Raw genomic sequence first — 20,669 nt, 5'->3', positions numbered from 1 at the left:
TTTATCAACCAATGAAATTCGTTTAGAATATCAGAATGTTTTGGTTCTAGTACCAAAAACATTAGCCAGTGTGTTCCAGCAGTGTTTGTTCTTAAAGGCACAGCCTCAAACGACCACAGTCCACCCCTTTCTAAACAATTTCATTGGCTGTTCGTACTGTCCATCCAATCCAGAACAATATTTACAGTTCGTAAGTTAAGTTCATCGTCCATTCCGGCTATACTCAGATGTAGATGATTCAGAAGTCCAAGAAAATCCAAAATCAAGAAAATGGAAAACAGTTTGTCTCTCCGCAGACGAAGCGAAGAAAAAGGGAAACAGGGACTCAGGGACTCTCAGTTGACTCAGGGCTCTCAGGGTTCTCAGGGTTCGTGCACCGTAGATTCCTCAGGGACTCTTTCCTTTGGACGCGCTGTAGCTGTACAACATTCTGAAATTAAACTCTCTCAGCTAAAGTTAAATCTCTTTGTGGAATACACTGAATTTCACCATTCTCTTGCATTACCCAATAAGTGTGACCCGGACCTTCTGCTGAAACCACCCCTCGGACAGGTTTAGCCTCTCCTGAGGGCGAAAATACCCAAACAGTTTTACCTAACAGATTCTTTTCCCTAACAACAGGAACTCTATCACCTTCTACTTTCTGTAGCAGATCAGAATGTGCAGGTCCAGCTCGGTTCACTGAACCTCTACTGTTCACCAGCCAGGTTGCTTGTGCTAAATGTTTCTCCCAGTTTTTCAAAGATCCACCTCCCATGGCTTTGAGAGTGGTCTTCAACAAACCGTTGTAGCGTTCAATCTTCCCTGCAGCTGGTGCATAGTAAGGAATATGGAAAATCCACTCAATACCGTGCTCTTTTGCCCAGCTCTTTACAAGGTTGTTCTTGAAGTGAGTTCCGTTGTCTGACTCAATCCTCTCTGGAGTTCCGTGTCTCCACAGGATCTGTCTCTCCAGACCGAGAATGGTGTTGCGTGCAGTTGCATGTGGGACTGCGTAAGTTTCCAGCCATCCAGTGTTTGCCTCTACCATAGTAAGCACGTACTGCTTACCAGAACGAGAACGTGGTAGAGTGATGTAGTCAATCTGCCAAGCTTCACCATACCTGTATTTGGACCATCTGTCACCATACCACAAGGGCTTAATTCTCTTTGCCTGCTTAATAGCAGCACAAATGTCACAGTCATGGATGACTTGTGTGATGGCATCCATGGAAATGTCTATGGATCTGTCACGAGCCCATTGGTATGTTGCATCTCTGCCTTGATGTCCTGACGAATCGTGAGCCCACCGAGCTAAGAATATCTCACCTCGGTGTTTCCAGTCGAGATCAAGTTCAGAGTCCTTGTCTACTTGAGAAACTCTTGCAGCTAGATCTGCCTGATGGTTGTGCTGCTGTTCCTCAGTAGCTTTGCTCTTGGGAATGTGAGCATCAATGTGTCTCACTTTCACTGGAATTCTCTCGATTCGATCAGCAATGTCTTGCCACAGTTCAGCTGCCCAGATGGGTTTTCCTTTCCTCTGCCAGCCATTCTTTTTCCAGTTCTTTAGCCAACCCCATAGAGCATTGGCTACCATCCATGAGTCGGTGTAGAGATAAAGCTTTGGCCATCTCTCACGTTCAGCCACGTCGAGAGCTAGCTGGACAGCTTTTACCTCTGCAAACTGACTGGATTCTCCTTCTCCATCCTTCGCCTCTGCAACTCGGCGTGTTGGACTCCACACGGCAGACTTCCACCTTCGCTTGTTCCCGACGAGACAACAGGAACCGTCTGTGAACAAAGCATATTTCTTTTCATCATCTGAAAGGTCATTGTAAGGAGGAGCTTCCTCAGCACGAGTTACTCTCTCCTCTGGAGGTTTAGCACAGTTGGTATCTTCAGGCCAACTTGAGATCACCTCCACCAGACCAGGTCTTTCAAGATTTCCCATTCGAGCTCTCTGTGTTATCAGGGCCATCCACTTAGACCAGGTGGAATCTGTGGCATGATGTGGTGTGGAACCTTTGCCTTTGAACATCCAATTCAAAACTGGCAATCTGGGAGCTAAGAGAAGTTGTGACTCAGTTCCAATTACTTCAGAAGCTGCTTTCACTCCTTCATAGGCAGCTAGAATCTCTTTCTCTGTTGGAGTGTAATTAGCCTCTGAACCTCTGTAACCTCGACTCCAGAAACCAAGAGGTCGTCCACGTGTCTCACCTGGAGCTTTTTGCCACAAGCACCAGGTTGGACCATTGTCACCTGCAGCCGTGTACAAAATGTTCTTAATGTCTGGACCATCTCGCACAGGTCCCAGACCCACTGCTTGGACTACTTCTTGCTTTATCTGGTCAAAGGCTGCTTGTTGTTCAGGTCCCCAGTGGAAACTGTTCCTCTTTCGAGTCACATCATACAGAGGTTTCACAATCTGACTGTATCCAGGAATGTGTAGTCTCCAAAATCCCACTATCCCCAAGAAACGTAGAGTTTCTTGCTTGTTCGTGGGATTTGCCATGGTAGAGACTCTATTTACCACATCCACTGGAATGTGTCGGCGTCCATCCTGCCACTGCACTCCCAGAAACTGGATCTCTGTGGTAGGACCTTTCACTTTGTCTCTCTTGATGGCAAAACCTGCATTCAGGAGAATGTCCATGATTTTGTTACCTTTCTCGAAGACTTCCTCAGCAGTTTTACCCCAGACGATGATATCATCGATGAACTGGATGTGTTCTGGAGCACCACCTTCCTCCAGAGCATCATGGATTACTGCATGACAGATGCTGGAGCTGTGGATCCAGCCCATTGGCAGTCTGTTGAAAGTGTACTGGATTCCTCTCCAGGTGAAAGCAAACTGAGGCCTGCATTCCTCTGCTATGGGAATAGAGAAGAAGGCATTAGCAATGTCTATGGTAGCATACCATTTGGCCTCTTTGGATTCCAGCTCATACTGGAGTTCCATCATGTCTGGTACTGCTGCACTCATAGGCGGAGTTACTTCATTCAGGGCTCGGTAGTCCACTGTCAGACGCCAGTCTCCATTCGGCTTTCGCACAGGCCACACTGGACTGTTGAAAGGTGAATGAGTTTTGCTGATGACTTTTTGACTCTCCAACTGACGAATCAGATTCTGAATGGGCAACAAAGAGTCACGGTTGGTTCTGTATTGTCTGTGATGCACAGTCCGAGAAGCAACCGGCAACTTAATGTCCTGAATCTTGTGTTGTCCCACAACTGCAGATTCATCAGAAAGCTCAGGTCTAGCAGATAGCTTCAGTTTTTGTCCATCAATTTCTACAGAAGCTACTCCAAAAGCCCATTTGTAACCTTTAGGGTCTTTGAAACGCCCTTCTCTCAGAAAATCAATTCCCAAAATACAAGGTGCATCAGGTCCGGTCACAACTGTATGCTTTTTCCATTGTTTACCAGTTAAGCTTATATTAACCTCCACTTTACTTAACTCTTGAGATCCACCAGTGACTCCCAGAATAGTTATGGACTCTGATCCCTGATAATTTGATGGCAATATGGTGCACTGAGCTCCTGTGTCAACCAAGGCCCTGTACTTCTGAAAGTGTGAAGTGCCAGGCCACTGGATGTACACATCCCAATAGATTCTGTTATCTGTATTACCCCTCTCCTCCCCCTGGCGGGAGGCAGGGCACCCCTAGTTATGGGGAACATTTCCACAGGTGCAACGAGCACACTGTGCAGTGTTAGAACTGGAGCCACTGTTGGAGCTACTAGAGTTGTCCTGGGGAACTGTAGAAGTAACAGCTACCCTTCTGGTATTGCTACCTCGGGTTCTGCCACTTTGCAGTTCTCTCAGTCTCCTGAAAAGATTAGAAGTTGGTTGACCATCCCACCTGTTCATGTTCTCACCAAACTGATCACGCAGGGTAATCCAAATAGTCCTACGTGACTGCCTTGGTGGTCCGTTTTGGTTTGATCTGTTTTGGAATGACCTCCTTGGAGGATGTCTATTCCTCACAGATGAAACCTGTACCCACCTGGAGGAAGAATTGGAATCATCTCTTTGTGCCAATTGGGAGATGGTGTTTTTAAATTCATCCTTCAGCTCTTTCATGCAATTCTCCAGTTTTCCAGACAGAGTTTCAATGGCTGAAACCAAAGAAACACGTGTCATGCTATCATCCAATTGTCTCAATTGATCAGTGAATTGGCCAACCGTAAGAGGAGCTCCACCATAATTTCTTGCTACAATTCTGCTTGCCAGAATGTTTGCATAATTGGAAGGAGCAAGCTTGATGAGCTTTTTAGTAAGACCATTTCCTACAGGAACATCATCAGGATTCAGAGATTCATGTTCACCATAGAGTACCTCTCTAACAGCAAATTCTCTCAGACGTTTAATTCCCTCATCTATGGTAGTCCAGGGCTTAGGATTCCATGGAAGATCATCTCGGGAAGGGTATCTCATGAGAACCGCCATTAGAAGGCGTATCCACAGATTAACCTTACCGAGAGCCTTGCCTAGATGTCTATCTATTCCATTATCCTTCGAGAGAGTTCCTAGCTGGGCTGCTGACTTGTCTCCAACCATTAGAGCTGGAGCACCTGTATCATAACATCTACCAAGCCAAGCGAGAACTGGCTCCTTATCTGCTCTGAGATAGTCTTTTCTCACATTTCTAAGCTCCTCACGGGGTGAAGAGCAGTCGGTTATGTCATCTTGTTCTTGCTCCTCTGCCTCCTGTTCCTCAACTTGTGGTCCCAACAACCTCTCAAGGATCCCTTTAAGCTGAGAAGCACCACCACTAGCTGCTGTCCTACCAAGAGATGCATCTCGATCCTCTGATGATCTCAATAACTCAGCTATATTTTTAAGACAAATTTTTTCTTCCTCCCCAGCAGAAGAACCTTGCTGTGCATCCCCGTCAGCTCCTGAATCAGCTTTAGTCTTACCCTTCCTTGCTGTTAAAACTGCTACTTGCTTTACTGGAGCTGTGTTTGGGTTTCCAGCTGCCTTATTATCAGAAGCTGATAAGCTTTGAGACAGATTAGTTGCTTTGGAGGACGCTTCCGCTCCTGCCATGGAAGAAGGAGGAAATGACTTTGCCTCGTTAATGGTGGCTGCCTGGGACACAGGAGCCGCCATGTTTGGGGCTACTGTAGCCCCTGGCTGCTTGCCAGAATCATCACCATTGCTATTCAGAGCTGCCTTGCCGATTGACTTTTTAGCTTTATCTTTAACTGACACAGATTCTCCATTATCATCCTCACTGGATGTTCCTGAAACAGAGCTAGGGTGGCGTTTTCGTCTCTTAACCCTCCGTTTTATAACAAAACATGCCTTGGACACTTTTTTCTCCCGGTACAGTGCTACCAACAAATACACATTAATTATCATCATCAGCAGGACTACACACATCAAGAAAATCAGCTTTGGATCCCAGCCATCACTTAAAATTACCCTTTCACCGAGCGGAATCTTAAACTCTTTTATCTCAATAGGGAGTGTGCTAGATGTAACATTTCTGTACTTTTTAACATAAAAGAATTCCAGGCACTGATCATACAGAAGCCGAATCTTGTACTTAAACCACAAATATAATTTTTGCATTATATATTTACCTATCTTATCGATAATCATACCCAGGCAATACTTGTAGATCAATACACCAAAGACCGAGAAGAACAGACGCTCAAAAAGCCAAAACACCTTCATGTTTGCTCGTTCGACTTAAGCAAGCAATAAATCAAACTAATTTGTCAGCAAGCCCCACGTTGGGCGCCAATAAATGTGGTAGGTTGAGAGAGGGCTTAGCTCTCCCTCCTCCACAGAGTAAGAAACCACAGCTAACTCAGTCGAAGAGCAAAAGCTATATATTTACAAGCATATATGGAAAGCAGGTTATATATAACACAATATATACAGGTATTTACAATATATACACAGAAATACACAGCAAAGACAAATAACACAACAAAAATCCCTCCCTCAGGGAGGGATCCCCTCTTTGGAACCCCCTCTCTCCCCCCCTTACCTCCCTTTTTCCCCAAAAAGGGGTTAGAGAGAGAGAAAGGCAAGTTACTAAGGAAAAGAGTTGTTAGCAAGCTTCAAAAGCCCATGCAGGATTAGTGTTTGCTTATCTGAAGGCCAAGTCCAGCAGTTCGCAGAAGAAGCAGGCAGGGAGAACAGGCTGAAACACCCAACTCCCCCAACTCCCAAACCGAACTGAACTGAGGAAAAAAAAAAAAATTTTCCAACCGCTTCACAATCTAAAGCTGAATTTTTGTTTATCAACCAATGAAATTCGTTTAGAATATCAGAATGTTTTGGTTCTAGTACCAAAAACATTAGCCAGTGTGTTCCAGCAGTGTTTGTTCTTAAAGGCACAGCCTCAAACGACCACACTGTGAGCTGGTTAGTTTGTGCAGTGGCATGAAACTTCTGGCTGTGCTTTCATTCTGAGAGGAAACAGATTCCTGCCATCCTCCTAGCACAAAGCGGTCAGGGCACAGCAAGTGAAATGGGCTCAGGGTGGTTTATGAACCTGAACCCTGTGCTGTGTTTGTGGGAGGGTACAGTTTGCAGGAAATGCTTTCTTTTCACATTGGTGTATGTGGAATTTTGAGCAGATTTAGGTCTTCCGTGTGTTGACACTCCTGAGTTGCTTCCTTCAGGCCCAGAAGGTGATAGTAAATCCAGCAGGTGAACATGACTCCTGCAGACAGAGGAACTGATGGCTCTCTAACCCTGTCTTTCAGCATCACACCACCGGCATTAACTGCGAGAGGTGCATCCCGGGGTACTACCGCTCCCCTGACCACCCCATCGACTCTCCCTACATTTGCTATCGTGAGTGTGATCTCCTCTGAGAGTTGCAGATGCCCTCCTGGGCTTGGTGACACTTTGGAGAGTGGTCTGAGACATTTTTCTGGTATAGGGAGTCCAGCACCATGAGAGAGGTGGCCGCATGAGTGGTTCCCGCTGCAGCTGGTATCCCCTATGGCAACGTGTGTGTGCATGCAGCCAGCGTGTGTCTGCAGCATCTGGGAAATCAGCAGCAGTGGCATGCTCCCAGGCTGGAATGTGCCTGCAGGGAAATCCAGTCTTAGCTGTCATCTCAGTGTTCTTTATGCTGGCAACTGCAGACTGTTGGTCTCCATGCCCTAAGACAGAGGTTTGGAGGCAGCAGTGGGTTGTGTCTGTTTTTCCGGCGTGCCCAGCTCACTCTGGGAGCTATGAGACACCAGCTGTTCTGCAACCCCACAGCAGTGTGCACTGCCACCTCTCTGGGGCAGTCAGGGTCTGCTGGAGAAGCCAGATAAGGCTGTGCTTTTTTTCTTGGACCCCCACAGTGGGACAAGCACAGTGGCAGCATTTCCTCTAAACCAGAGCCCTTCTGAGGTGGCAAAATCTCACTTTTAACTTTTGGAGGGTGCCTGCAGCAGAGAGTGGGGGCTTTTACAGAGGCTCTGTATCATAGTGGTGCTTCTGTGGTGCTCCTGGCTGGTGAGGGTCTCGGTCAGTGACAACCACTGCTGGTTTGTCCCTCTCTGCAGGCTGTAACTGTGAGTCTGACTTCACCGATGGCACCTGCGAGGACCTCACCGGCCGCTGCTACTGCAAGCCCAATTACACCGGGGAGCACTGCGACGCCTGTGCCGAGGGCTACCTCAACTTCCCCCACTGCTACCGTAAGTGGGAGGAGGGGTGGGACTGGGAAGCAGTCAGGTCTGGAACCCCACAGACCCAGCAGGTGCAAGAAGGGCCAGCAGCTCCAGTTGGGACTGCTCTCTAGGTGCCTTTTCCCCATGCCATATGGCACTTCTGTCCCAAGAGGAGTTTGTGAAGCTGGGAACAAGTCCACACGTGGCTTGAGTGGAAGCTGAACCCAGATTTCCAGAGTCAATGGGAGCTTCCCTGTTGGGAAGTAGTGGCTGTAATGGATCTATGTTTAGTGGCATTGCCTGCACTCAGTTCCATGCTTCATGTTTTTCTGTCAACCCCTTGATACCCCAGCAGGATTTCTTTGACCTGTGCAATGTCTCTTTCAGCTGTTCCAGCTTTCATTCACAACGATACTGGAGAGCAAGTGCTTCCTGCAGGACAGATAATAAGTAAGCAAGGCAATCTTCCTTCATGTGTTGGTAATGACTGTGCTATCATTTCTGCTCTGTCTCAAGATCAGCTTTGGCATACACATGGCCCTTCTGGCCTCCCTGTGAAGAACCCCCCACTTTGCTCACAGAGGGGCTGTGACTGAGCTGGAATCCAACCTGTGTTCTCCCAGATCTCTGCCTTTGGGTTCAGATACAAACCTGCCCTTCAGCCACAGCTCCATGCCTGTGTTTTCCATCTGGTGGGTGGCACAGAGGGTCCATGCTCAGGGCCCCTCTGCATAGAGCTGTGGGCAGCAGCACTGTGGGTGCTTGGGAAGTGTGCACAGGCAGCTGCTTGCTCTGTGTTGCTTCCTCTTGCTTCTTCTCTTGATGTGCCTTCATCCCTGCTCCCCTCCACCTCCCTCCACTCTCACGCTCACTCCTCCTGATTCATTCCCTCCCTTGTGCTTTTCTTTGTTTCTTTTCCCACTGAATTCTCCCCTGTCTCATGCTCCCCAGTGCACTCAAGATAACCTTTTCCTTCCTTCTGATATTTTAAACTTCCAAACAGGTTTTTTCTTTCCTGAGATGGAATTTTTCACTTCCCTTCTCATTTCCCCATCTCCTCCTCCCTCTGATTCTTGGATGATTTTTACCCTTCCCTCTCCCAGCCCAAGACCCCACTGCTGTCAGTGAAGCCAGGGCTGGCTGAGGGCCTCAGTGCTGCTGGCTCAGACCATCCCACTGCCCTGTCAGCTAGAAGGTCTTGGATGTAGTTGAGCATGGAGTGACTAGTACGAAAGACCCACCCTGAAGGCTTTGGTTATTGTCACACAGCTCTGGGGCAGTGCAGCAAAGAGCACTTGTCTGCACTATGCCCATGCACAGCATGATGAAGGGTCCCCCAACCCCACCATGACCCCATGAGCCAGGCATGCTGGTCACTTGAGCCTGGAACAGGGTTTGCTTAAAACATTTGCATCTGATAGGAAGGTTATTAGGAGGCAAATGCTTGAGTTGTTGCTTCTCAGGACAGCTCCTTCCCTGTCCTTAGGGGACCCCTGCCCTGCAGCAGAGATGGAGTGACAGCTGTGTGTGGTGTTGCTTGTTGTGTGTCCCCACTGCAGACTGCGACTGCTACGCCGGCGGGACAGAAGGCAACGCCTGTCGCAAAGACCCCCGGGTGGGGATGTGTGTGTGCAAGCCCAACTACCAGGGCACACAGTGTGACCAGTGTGCCCCAGGCCACTACGGACCCAGCTGCCAGCGTGAGTGACACAGGGTCAGCGGCCCCACATTGCCCTGTTCTCCCCCCTGCTGGGGAGGAGCGTGCCTCTCCCCATCCAGGAATTCCCCAGCCCCACTTCCAAGTGGCAAATTCCCATGACTTTTGCTGATAGTCTCCACCCAGCCCTGACCCTTCAGCATCCTCCCAGCTCGTGGGGGGCTCTCGAGAAATTCCCTATGCATGTGAGCTATGGGCCAGGCATGCTTGCTGTCAGCTGGGGCATGTTTTCTCCCGAGACTCTATTTTGCCCCAGAGGAGCAGAAGCTCTGGTTCCTTTCCTAGGAAGCAGAAAGATGAATAAAGAAGCTATTTATTTATTTATTAGTGCCCTTGTTGCTTTCCAGCCTGCCAGTGCTCCGGCCCTGGTCAGTACGATGGCACCTGCGACAGTGAGACAGGGCAGTGTCTGTGCCGGACAGGATTTGAAGGGCACTTGTGCAACCAGTGTGCTCCTGGCTACTTCAACTACCCTCTGTGCCAACGTACGTATCTGTCCTCCCCTGGGCCTCGGGGGGTGCTCACAGAGCAAGAGTCTTCTGGTGAGGAAGACTGGGATGTGGGTTTTTGGATATTAGGAAAAAATTCTGTACTGAAAGAGTAGTCAGGCATTGGAACCCAGGGAGGTGGTGGGGTCACTATCCCTGGAGGTGTTCAAGAAACTTTGGGGCATGGTTTAATGGCCATGGTCGTGTTGGGTTGATGGTTGGACTCAATGATCTTAGAGGTCTTTTCCAACCAGAAGCATTCTATGTATGTAGTGGGCAGAGATGGACTGTTTGAATGCTTAGAGCAGCAGCTAAAGGCCCATCTGAGAATGTCAGGATAAAAGCCATACTACCATGAGCTTTGTGCCATGCTGCCAGCACAGAGCTCAGGGCCTCTCTCTGTGCAGTATGTGGCTGCAGTGCGGTCGGGACGCTGCCGGGAGGCTGTGACCCCGCTGGGAGGTGTTTCTGCAGACCTGAGTTTGCTGGACCTCGGTGTGAGCAGTGCAGCCCTGGGCACCACTCCTACCCCCACTGCTATGGTAAGGCTGCTACAGCTCCTGCTGGTCTGTCACCTCCTGAAAAAACATGCCTGTTTTTGCAAGACTGTGGTGTTTCTCAAAATCAAAGCTCACATGGTTTGCAGTGCGAATTTGGCCAGCTTGTTCTGCCAAAGCCTGGAAGACAAAGCAGTTTTTATCAGTCACACTTCCTTATCACAACCCTGCTGTGACCTGATGTCTCAGCTTATGCCTTTTTTTGTCTGTCTTTTTAGTGCATTGACCTACTAAACTGCTTGGGGAACGTTGAGTGAGCTGTGAAAAGTGGCATTTTCCTGGTGCAGCCAGGACTCTAGCTGGAAATATTGCCTGTCCTTCCAGGGGATTAAGACATTAATTTAGTTGTGATAGAAATGGCTAATTCCTGTGAGGCTGGGTGACAATCCAGACCAGCAGTGGTTGGCCACAGATCACAGGTTTCATCAGACTAGTGAGAGTTCTGCTCTTGCAGCTTGCTCCTGCGATTCCCGGGGTGCTGTGGACAACAACTGCAGCCCAGCTGGCCAGTGCCGATGCCACGTGAATTTCGCAGGGCACACCTGCAGCCAGTGTGCCCTGGGCTTCTATGGGTACCCCAGCTGCACACGTGAGTAACCACTGCTGGGGCTCAGGGGAGGGAAGGGAATAGCTGCTGCTATTGGCTTTATAGTGGGTTTCCTCTCCATAGCTCATCTCCCAGGGTTGTATATGAGTGTAGCTGGCTCCTGCAGCAGGAATCAGTTTTCCATGGGCAGCTCACCTGGCTGCCTCATCTGACAGGCTCTGCAATGAGTAAGCAGCCTGAAGAAATCCTTTCCCCAGGCCATGGGGTTTGTCTCCTGCAGCTCATTCACTGTCACTAACAGCAGGAGCTTGTGTCCGCCTGCTTGGTTTGGAAATAAAACCCAGGCTGAAAGTTTGGCTTCTAATCCAGAGACATATTGAGAAACAGACCTACAGAGCATGACTTTGGGTGCAGCTGTGGCTCAGACCCCTCTCCAAAGGCATTGTGTGCAGTTGCACATAAAACATGTGCTATATTCCATCTGCCTGTGTGCCTGTGGCCAGAGGGAGTGTGGCTGAGTGGGATAAGCAAAGGCTCAAACCACATGTTCAGGTTATATATACCCTGGTGCCATGGTGTGCTCACATGATACACATGCAGGGTCTTCAGGGGTTACTCCACCTTGGTTCATGCCTATGCACAGGAGGAGCAACTGTGCTGAAACCAGTAGGCTGTACAGTAAGGTGAACAATGAGGATCGACGTTTGGCTTTCCTGTCAGCCCCAAATTCAAGGTTTCTACTGTCATAGTGAAAGCTTTGCCACCACTTTCCTGAGCACTGCATTGCTCCTGGAGCAGAGCTGCTGATGCCAGGGCCTGTGGCAGGTGCCTGTGACCCCAGATACTCTGAACAGCCCTCCACAGCTTTGGGCATTGTGTCCCTATCTCCCTCTGCCAGCAGTCCAACTGGAAGCCAGATGTACTCTTGTGTCTTCCAGCAGGAATTTACTGCTCATTAAAAAATCATCTGTGATACAGTTTCCCTGAAGCAACAAAAGAGCATCATCACCCTCTTGCACCATATGAAATGTAGATGCCTGAGCCATGGCCAGCTGGCAGAGCACTGCTGGCAAATGCTGATGCCGGCAGTATGCCTTTGAAGAGGCTGAGGCAGGGATGAAATGGTCTCACAGGAGCTCAGCAGACACTTCTTTTTCTCTTTTTTTTTTTTCCTTTCTTTTTCTTTGGTCTCATGAAACAGAGTCCAAATTGCAGAACTGTAGAGGAGACACAGCAGGGAAAGAAGAACAGAACCTGATTTGATTAGATTTTTTTAATCCATTGCTCTGTGAATGATGTTTTGCTGAGATTGTCAGCCTGACACGTTCACTCTGGCAGGGATTTGAGGAGCACTGGCTGGGCAAGGAGGACATGGGCAGCTCCCTGGGAGTTTGCTGACCTTTCATGCAATAGGGCAGCAGGATCTCTATGTGCAGGTCAGGCAGGAAGCTGCAGAGCCATTGCCCTGTCCTTGCCCTCAACTGCTGGCAGTGCCATAGCTCTGTTGTTGGTCTGCTGTCCATGCACAATGTCCACAAGATAGGAATGGCCAAACACTGCTCTTGGGTGTTTGGGTACCAATGGGCTTTTGAAGGATCTGGTGTGTCTCTGTTTGCTGACCTTGTGAGGGTCACACATTTCCCTTTTCCTTAACCAAAACTTCTCCCTCTTTCCCAAAATACACATAAATCATGGAATCATGGAATCGTGTTGGTTGGAAGAGACCTTTAAGATCATCAAGTCCAACCATTAACCCAGCACTGCCAGGTCACCACTAAACTATGTCCCTCAGTGCCACATCTACATGGCTTTTAAATCCCTCACAGACAGGGACTCTACCACTGCCCTGGGCAGCTTTTTCCAGGGCTTGACAACTTTGGAGAAGCTATTTTACCTCATGTCCAAAATAAACCCCCTCTGGCACAACTTGAGGCTGTTTCCTCTTGTCTCATTGCTTGTTCTTTGGGAGAACAAACCAACCTCCACCTGGCTCCAGCCTCCTTTCAGGTAGTTGTAGACAACAAGGTCTTCCCTGAGTATCCTTCTGTCCAGGCTAAACAACCCCAGTTCCCTCAGCTTCTCCTTTCAAGACTTGTGGTCTAGACCCTTCACCAGCCCTTTGGACATGGGCCAGGGCCTCAATGTCCTTCTTGTAATCAGAGGCTGAGGTGTGCATATGAATTGGTGTGATAAACATTGCAGCTGCTATTGTTTTCCTTAAAAGATGGAGTGTTTTTAACCAAAAGCAAAGAATGAGTGTGTATGTTATTTATAACCCATGTTTCTGGCTGCTTTGATGGTGGTGAAGGTCAGGCAGACAAAAGAGGTTGCTGGTGGGAATCCTTAAATGCAGGAGTCACAGAATCACAGAATGATGGGGGTTGGAAGGGACCTCTGGAGACCATCTTGACCAAACCCCTTGCCAGAGCAGGTTCACCCAGAGCAGGCTGCACAGGATGGCATCCAGGCAGGTTTTGAATGACTCCAGAGACGGAGACTCCACCTCTCTGGGCAGCCTGTTCCAGTGCTCCACCACCCTCAGAGTCCCTGTGCCCTGCAGCTCAAGCAGTTGCTCTCTGCTCTTTTGCAGCTTGCCAGTGCTCACAGGAGGGCTCTCTGCACAGCACCTGTGACCAGGAGACAGGGCAGTGCAGCTGCCGGCCAGGGGTGACAGGGCTGCGCTGTGACACCTGCGTGCCAGGGGCCTATGGATTTCCACACTGTGAAGGTAACCTCCTTCTCCTTGATGGGGGGGAATCTTCATGTCTTGGGAAATGGTGATGGAGTGCTGGTAAACAGGCTCATCATCCCCCAAGAGCTTTGTAGTGGGAGAAATAGCTCCTTGTAGCAGGAGAGGAGCCAAGGTGTGACCAATCTTTTGCCTCTCTTTTCTAGTGGGCTCCTGTAACCCAGCAGGGCTGGTGACTGCTGACCCTTTTCTAGCCCAGGTGAGTATCAAATGAACCCAGCAATCTCTGCCAGTCATCGTGTGTTCTTCACTTTGGACAGAGACCTTCCTTAAGCCCAGCCTGAAAGCAGCCAGTACCCACACTGAAGTAGCAGATACCAGGTTTGCCACAAATTCTCATCTGCTTTTCCCTCCCCTCCCTTTCTCCAGGGCTCCTGTGCGTGCCGGGCGCATGTCGAAGGCCCAGCTTGTGACAGATGCAAGCCCTTATACTGGAACCTGACTCCAGAGAACCCCTATGGCTGCCTGAGTAAGGAAATGGCATTTGCACAGCCCTCAAAAGTCCTCTCTGTGCTGTAATGGTGCAAGACTCAAACCCAAGCCAGCGGGGACATTCGTTGCTGGGTAGAAGTGTTATCCTTCCTTCCATCTTTACCCTGAAGTGACATGTCAAAGCTGGAGAGGTTTGGGTAGCCCCAGCATGGAGAGGGGAAAAGCTGGAGCCAAGCTTTTTGCTTGAGATGTAACACAGGGATCACGCAGTGAGTTGTGCCATTCTCAGCCCTCCATGTGGGCTTTGGACACTTAATTTTTCATGGCCAAATGTGCAGAAAAGGCAAACGTCTTTGGTAGGTGTGTCCTCAACAGTACCTGTCTAAAATGAAACATGAGCCCTTGTGCAGTGCCACTCTCCAGTTGACCAGTTCCCAGCTCCTCTTAGCCCAGCTGGTGTCTTCTGATGTGGCAGGTACTGTCTCCCGAGAGGCTTCTTCTCAGAAGCTGATTAACCTTCTGGCTTTCTTACTCATCTCCCTTTCTCCAGGCTGCAAGTGTGATACCAAGGGCACCATCAGTGGAATTGCAGAGTGCCAGCAGGTAGGTTTGCTCCTCTCTACTTCCAGGCACCTCCAAGCATGTGCTGTGTTGGGAGTATTTCAGCTCCATCTCTCCCCACAGCTGCTGAAGAGGCCGGTCCTGACACTGAGCCCTCAAAGGTTGCACCACAGTCTGGGCTTGCATGAGAACATAGGTTTAAGACCTGTCATAAATTAGGCACCTAAATATTTCAGGGTCTGGCCCAAGATGCCTGGATTTTTGTTTGCCTGCTTTGTTGGGTTGATCAACTTATCTGGCCCACCCACACACAGGAAGCCATGTAGAGCATGAAGCTCAAAATGCTTCTCCAGTATCTCAGATTAGGATTCAAATAACTGCAAACCGGCTTGGCCGTGATGAGCAATGGGAGGGAATGATCTTCCATGCCTGCTTCTCTCCTAGGGTGATGGGCAGTGTTACTGCAAGCCAAACATCTGCGGCCAGGTCTGCTCGATGTGCAAGGATGGCTACTTCAATATGGAGAATGCAAACTACTTTGGCTGCCAAGGTGAGCCCTCTTCATGGTGTGTTGGGTGAAAGAGGTTTCCACAAGAGCTGACCCTGGAGTATGTGGCTCTGCAGATACCAGCTGACTGCTGGCCTTGGAGAGAAAGGACAGGAGATGTCCCACCTCTTGTGGGACCCTCGTACCATGGTCCAAAGCAGGGGCTGGGTCTTGCTGTGGATCTGAAGCCCTGAGTTCATTCTGTTGCCACCTTTGGACACAGGTCTGTCAGGCTGGGGAATGAAAGGCCAGGAAACTGGCCTTTCTGGGTGCCAGAAACTGGTGTGGTTTAACCACTGGCCAGGTTCTCTCATGTCCTCTTTCTCCTGTTGGGAGCAGGTAGGGCATGGACACATAGGGTTGTCTGCTCTCCATCATGCCCATGAAAGAGGTAAAGGAGGAGATCCAGCTGCTCCCTCGGGCAGGCCTGGAAAGAGGGAGCAAGGCTGCCACAGGCAGCAGGGCTGCGGCGCCTGGCCATGAGGGTTTGCAGACCTTGTTCCTCCGTCAGCCGTCTGGAAATAGCTGGGCGCTGAGGTGGAGAGGAGCTGATCCAGTTGGGGCCAGGGCCAATATGAAAACGGATACAATGGAATAAAAATAGCGGCGAGGGCGCGCCTTTGATTAGTGACCAGGAGCTCGTTAGCGTGGAGGGAATGTAAACAGGAGCTTCCTGCCTGCAGGCTGCCGCTGTGACGTCGGCGGGGCCCTGGGGCAGTCCTGCGAGGAGCGGAGCGGAGCTTGTCACTGCCGGCAGAACACACGTGGCCCCACCTGCACCCAGTAAGCTGCCAGGGCCAGATGCACCTTGGGGTGCTCTGCCTCCTGTTCAGTCCCTTGGGAATGGGTGGGGATTGAATGGTTTGGTCTCCGTCATCTTAATGCTCCAGCCTTGTTCACAGGTTACCCAGAGAGGTGGTAGAAGTTCCATCCCATTCCAGGTCAGGTTGGTTGAGGCTCTGAGCAACCTGCTCTGGTTGAAGATGTCTCTGCTGACTACATGAGGGTTTAACTAAATGACCTTTAAAGGTCACTTCCATCCTAAACCATTCTGTGATTCTGTTGGCTAGATGACTTTTAAAGGTCCCTTCCTACCCGAACTGTTTGATGACTCTGTGATTCTTTGGCCACCAAGAGGATGGGGACCTCGTTGCCTGGGCTGCTGCCACATCAGCCACATGCCTGGTGGAAGTGTCCCCTTACCTCTCCCTCCAGATAGCCCAGCAGGTAACAGTGTTCCCTCTCTTCCCTAGGCCCGTGCGAGACCATTACTTCCCTGACCTTCACCACCTGAAATATGAGCTGGAGGAAGGCACCACGCCAGCTGGGCGGGCTGTGCGCTTCGGCTACAACCCCCTGGAGTTTGAGGGCTTCAGCTGGAGAGGATATGCACAGATGTCCTCCATCCAGGTACGCCTGGTGCCTCTGTCTCAGCCCAGCTCCCCCTGGGGAGCACGAGGCCGGTGGAGGACTGACGTGCCTTTGGCACACATCTTTGACCCCAAGTGCATCTCAAAGCCCCCAAGTCACATGAAGGCCAACATAAACAGCACAGGGTATATATATATAGCCTGTTTGCACAGATACTTCCTGTAGTGCTGGGGACAGCATAGGCTGATGAGGGGAAAGATCCTAAATTGGGAATCTCCTGACATCCGAATCCGGTTAGACGAAGATTGGTGATTACTTACAGGGATGTCTATAAACACTGTCTCTGGGTTTCCTTGAGGTTCTTTTCATCTGACTCTGCTCTTTCCTGCATGTCTCTGCATAACCTTCCCTCCCTTTTCCTCAGCTGCCCTGTTCGGCTTGGACCTTCTGTTACCAGTCTGCCTCTGCTCTTGCTGTTAGATGGATTGCTGTAACTGTGGTTTACACTAAGCTGGAGATGTCTAAGCCCTAGAAGTGAAGCTGTTTCATGTGTTGAGCCTTTTTTCTCCTTGGTGGATTCTTCCTCTGCATGGCCCCAGCAGAAGTGTCCCATGTGTGTGTTTGGGGATGGGGTGAGGGCAGTGATTCTCTAATTCTTGTTCCATGTAAGATGTTCCTTATCCTGGTGTGTGTATTTTCAATTTTCTTCACTTTTCTCCTGCTTAGGTGAAATAACAGAGGGGCCTAATGTGTCAGGCATTTCCCATTGACTTTTTACATAGGAGCTAAACAAAGAACTCCTGTGGGCTCCCTTGGGAGGACCCCAGTCTTAAAGTTATAGGATGGAGATCACGCTCAACCTTATGGCTTTTGGTTTGCATCCAGTGTTAGCTTTGAAATAGGAACAGTCCTTGACAGACAAGCTAGCATGTGGCTTACTGTTGGCAGGTCTCACCTGCAGTTTGCTCTTTGCAAGATCCTTCTAGTTTGTTTTCCAGTGGGAAAATGGTGTGTAACTGGAGTTTTGAGGGACACAGAGCCCTCATTAGGAGTCTCTCTAGGCAGACCCCAGCTTTGGCCTGTAGGCAGTAGGGTAATTAAGCAAATGTTTAGATCTTTGAAATGGACTTAAACATCTGCTTAACTGGAGTCTTCCTGAACATCTTCCAGGCAGGTGGAGTGGCAAGGCAGCCATCAGTGTCACACTTCCTTAGTACCACTAGTCCTTAGCATTGCAGGTTTCTGAGGATGAAGCACCAGCTCAGTTTGCAGCCTCCCCTGCAGGCATCTGAGCAGAGCCCCATTAACACGAGAGCAGGTCCTTTGGTACCTGCTGGCTGGTTCCAGCACAAAGCCCAAAAGTAACATGCCTGTAACAAAAGTGAGAGCTTCTTAGTAGCTTTGCATGGCATGTGCCCCAGGGATAGCCCCACCACCCTGCTGCACCAGGGCACCTCTCAGATGTGGGCAGAGCCTTTCTGCTCCCATCCCTCAGGCAGGTTGCTCCCTCAGTGGCTGGCCCCAGCAGAGAGGATGTCCCAGGGGGCCCGTGCCTTGGCTGTGCTTGTCTCCTCCTTGCTCTGCGGCATGTTGCTTTGGGAGCAGTGAGCTGAGCGGCTGCGCTTGGGCTGCTAGCTGTCGGCGGTGGAGGTAATTGAAGGTGTGCTCTGCTTCTCTCCCCTTTCTCTCTCCCACCAGCCCAAGGTAGTGGTGACTCTCAATGTGACCTCCCCCGACCTCTTCCGCCTCGTCTTCCGCTACGTCAGCCGGGGGCCTGCCAGTGTGGAAGGGAGGGTCTCGGTCGTTGAGGAAGGAAAGTTTAATGTTTGTGGCAACTGTAAGTGCATTTTTCACTTCTAGACTAACTCAGAGCATCCCACACTGCAGCACTGCTCCTCTGGCCCTTCTCCCACCCCAGGTGTGCCCATCCCAAGTGTGCCCATCTCAGGTGGCCGGCCAGCGCCGTGCCAGGGGCTGGCGAGGGAGGGGGCAGGCAGGCAGGCAGGCAGGTAGGCAGGAGGGTAAGGCTGTCCCGCAGTGCGGGCGAGCGGCCGGGAGCTGGCCCCCGGTGATGTGTGCCCCCATGTGCTCTTTTGCTTTTTGCAGAATAAAATCAGAGTCACTGTAGACGTGAAGGAGGCAGAGCTCTATCTGTTCCATGTCATCCTGAGGTATATTAATTCAGGAGGGGCCACTGTGTATGGCAAAATTACAGCTTATCAGCCACGAAGGAGAGGTAAGGATCCCAGCCTGCTCTGCTCCCCTGCACCATCGCCACCTCCTCCCCATCCCAGGCAATCTTCTGCATCATCCTTTCCAGAAGACAATTCCATATGGCTATTATCCATTAGTCCTGCCCTTCCACTTGAAAGGCTGGTTTGAGTTTGCAGCCCCCTGTACTTAACAAAGCAGCAGCAAGTTTGCCCCCTGTCCTGGGCCTGCACACTGAGGACTGTTACCAGCCAGGCTGGTGTGAGACAAGGCTGCTGTATGATCCAATACAGCCTTTCCAGCATGGAACAAGATCACCCCAGTGCTCCAGGCAGAAATGAGCTGTTTCTGTAAAAACCAGAACAGGCCATGTGCTGGGAACTGGATCCAGACTTTGGCAGCTGGACATGATTTGATTTTGAGAGTCTTGCCCTTGCCTTGTGCTGCTCCCAAAGCAGGCTGCTGCCTTCACTCAGAGTGTGGGGTATGGAAGTGGTGTGGAATTGCAGATGTTACAGACACTGCATGCCGGTGCGATGTCTTCTTATCAAGTCATGAGCTGCTGGAGGAGAAGAAGAGCCACCAAAAGGTGACTGAGCAAGCCTAGAGACCTGGACAGCAAATATTTTGGGGATTGGTATGAGCAAGACTGCATATGGACAGGCTAGAGGCCACGCAAGTGCTCCAGTGCATGGTTGGCTGATTGATTTTACCCCCTCTGATGCTACAGCCACATCATCCTGCTGAAGCTCTTCCTCCAGCACAAGGCTGTTGACACCAGCTACTGAATTTATCACTGTGCAATGTTCTCTTCTCTGTCTTGAATTGACATAGAAGGTGTTTTGCCTTTGATGTGATCTACAAGGTCTGAAATGCCAAGATATTGTTTTTCTACTTTTTATTATCTGAGGGGAAAACTCTCTGGTTGTTTTCATAGCCTGTCATATTATGCATAAAAGGCAAGAGCAGTGTGAGCCATGCTCATGCTTTAGGATCCCACCAGAGGTCAGAAGTATTTAATCTGTCCAGCAGAGCTTATTTGCTTTACAGTGTGATTCCCTCCTTACTCAGAAACCACATTTCATATTTCTGGTGCTGCAGACAAGCTGCCAGACTGATGCACCAGCAACGGGATCTGGCAGGGCAGCTTCCTTGGCAGGCCAGAGCTGCTCCAGAAATTTTGAGTCATCTTCTGCCTGGGTGGAATGGGCTTCACATGGTACAGAAGAAACAGCCTGGAAAGAAGATAAATTGGAAGATGTGGCTTGCAAAAAGGGAAGCCTTTTCCAAGTATATGATTTGCTGACCAGTTTCTCCCACCTCACCTCCAGAAATAATCTGAGTTGTGCATTGTCTCAAAAGGACATGAAACTTCAGCTGTCAAGAAAACTACTCTGCTGCCTGCTGAGGGAAATATCTTCATTCCTTGCATCCTCACCTCTGCTTCTCATCTGAGAAAGCAAGAGCTTGGCCTCAGCTGATGTCAGGCGTGTCACAGAGCTCGCACACATGGGAAGGGACTGACCCCTCCCAGCAGTAGCTTTGCTTTAGCTTCTGGCCCTTTGCATTATGCCTCAGTGTCCATGTAGCATACCAAGATATGTCAGTGTGCCACATTCCCCACTTCCTTCTGCATCTCATCTGCTCGCCATGCAGCTGTACCCAGTGAATCCCTGTCACCTGTGCACTTCACCATGCTCCTGAGACTGCTGGACAGGCAGGCAGTCTGCTGCTAGGTGCTGTGTCATTACTGCAGCCAAAGCTAACGAATTCAAAAGGTTATGGGACTGTCAGCTGAGCCAAGGAGCTGTTCAACAGCAGCCTTAAACCCATCCTGGCCTGTCAGTTAAAATTACTGTTCAAGTCTTGGGTGCA

The 20,669-nt window shown here is 49.9% G+C and overlaps 1 protein-coding gene across 1 annotated transcript in view; it reads left to right on the top strand.

The window, feature by feature from the left end:
- The window catches only part of LAMA5 (laminin subunit alpha 5), a 101,004-nt gene that overhangs the window by 53,623 nt on the left and 26,712 nt on the right, over positions 1 to 20,669 (top strand). The window contains exons 9-23 of the mRNA XM_054173759.1: positions 6,709 to 6,799; positions 7,507 to 7,641; positions 8,002 to 8,064; positions 9,174 to 9,314; positions 9,679 to 9,816; positions 10,227 to 10,361; positions 10,831 to 10,965; positions 13,514 to 13,651; positions 13,819 to 13,871; positions 14,042 to 14,141; positions 14,655 to 14,707; positions 15,110 to 15,215; positions 15,896 to 15,995; positions 16,466 to 16,622; positions 18,282 to 18,420. Coding sequence (XP_054029734.1) covers positions 6,709 to 6,799; positions 7,507 to 7,641; positions 8,002 to 8,064; positions 9,174 to 9,314; positions 9,679 to 9,816; positions 10,227 to 10,361; positions 10,831 to 10,965; positions 13,514 to 13,651; positions 13,819 to 13,871; positions 14,042 to 14,141; positions 14,655 to 14,707; positions 15,110 to 15,215; positions 15,896 to 15,995; positions 16,466 to 16,622; positions 18,282 to 18,420 — 1,684 coding nt within the window. The remainder of the gene's footprint in view (positions 1 to 6,708; positions 6,800 to 7,506; positions 7,642 to 8,001; positions 8,065 to 9,173; positions 9,315 to 9,678; positions 9,817 to 10,226; positions 10,362 to 10,830; positions 10,966 to 13,513; positions 13,652 to 13,818; positions 13,872 to 14,041; positions 14,142 to 14,654; positions 14,708 to 15,109; positions 15,216 to 15,895; positions 15,996 to 16,465; positions 16,623 to 18,281; positions 18,421 to 20,669) is intronic.

Source organism: Dryobates pubescens, chromosome 26, assembly GCF_014839835.1.
Source record: "Dryobates pubescens isolate bDryPub1 chromosome 26, bDryPub1.pri, whole genome shotgun sequence".
Lineage (NCBI taxonomy): Eukaryota > Metazoa > Chordata > Aves > Piciformes > Picidae > Dryobates > Dryobates pubescens.
Note: the sequence above shows the minus strand (reverse complement) of the source record. Positions and strands in the feature narration are given on the sequence as shown.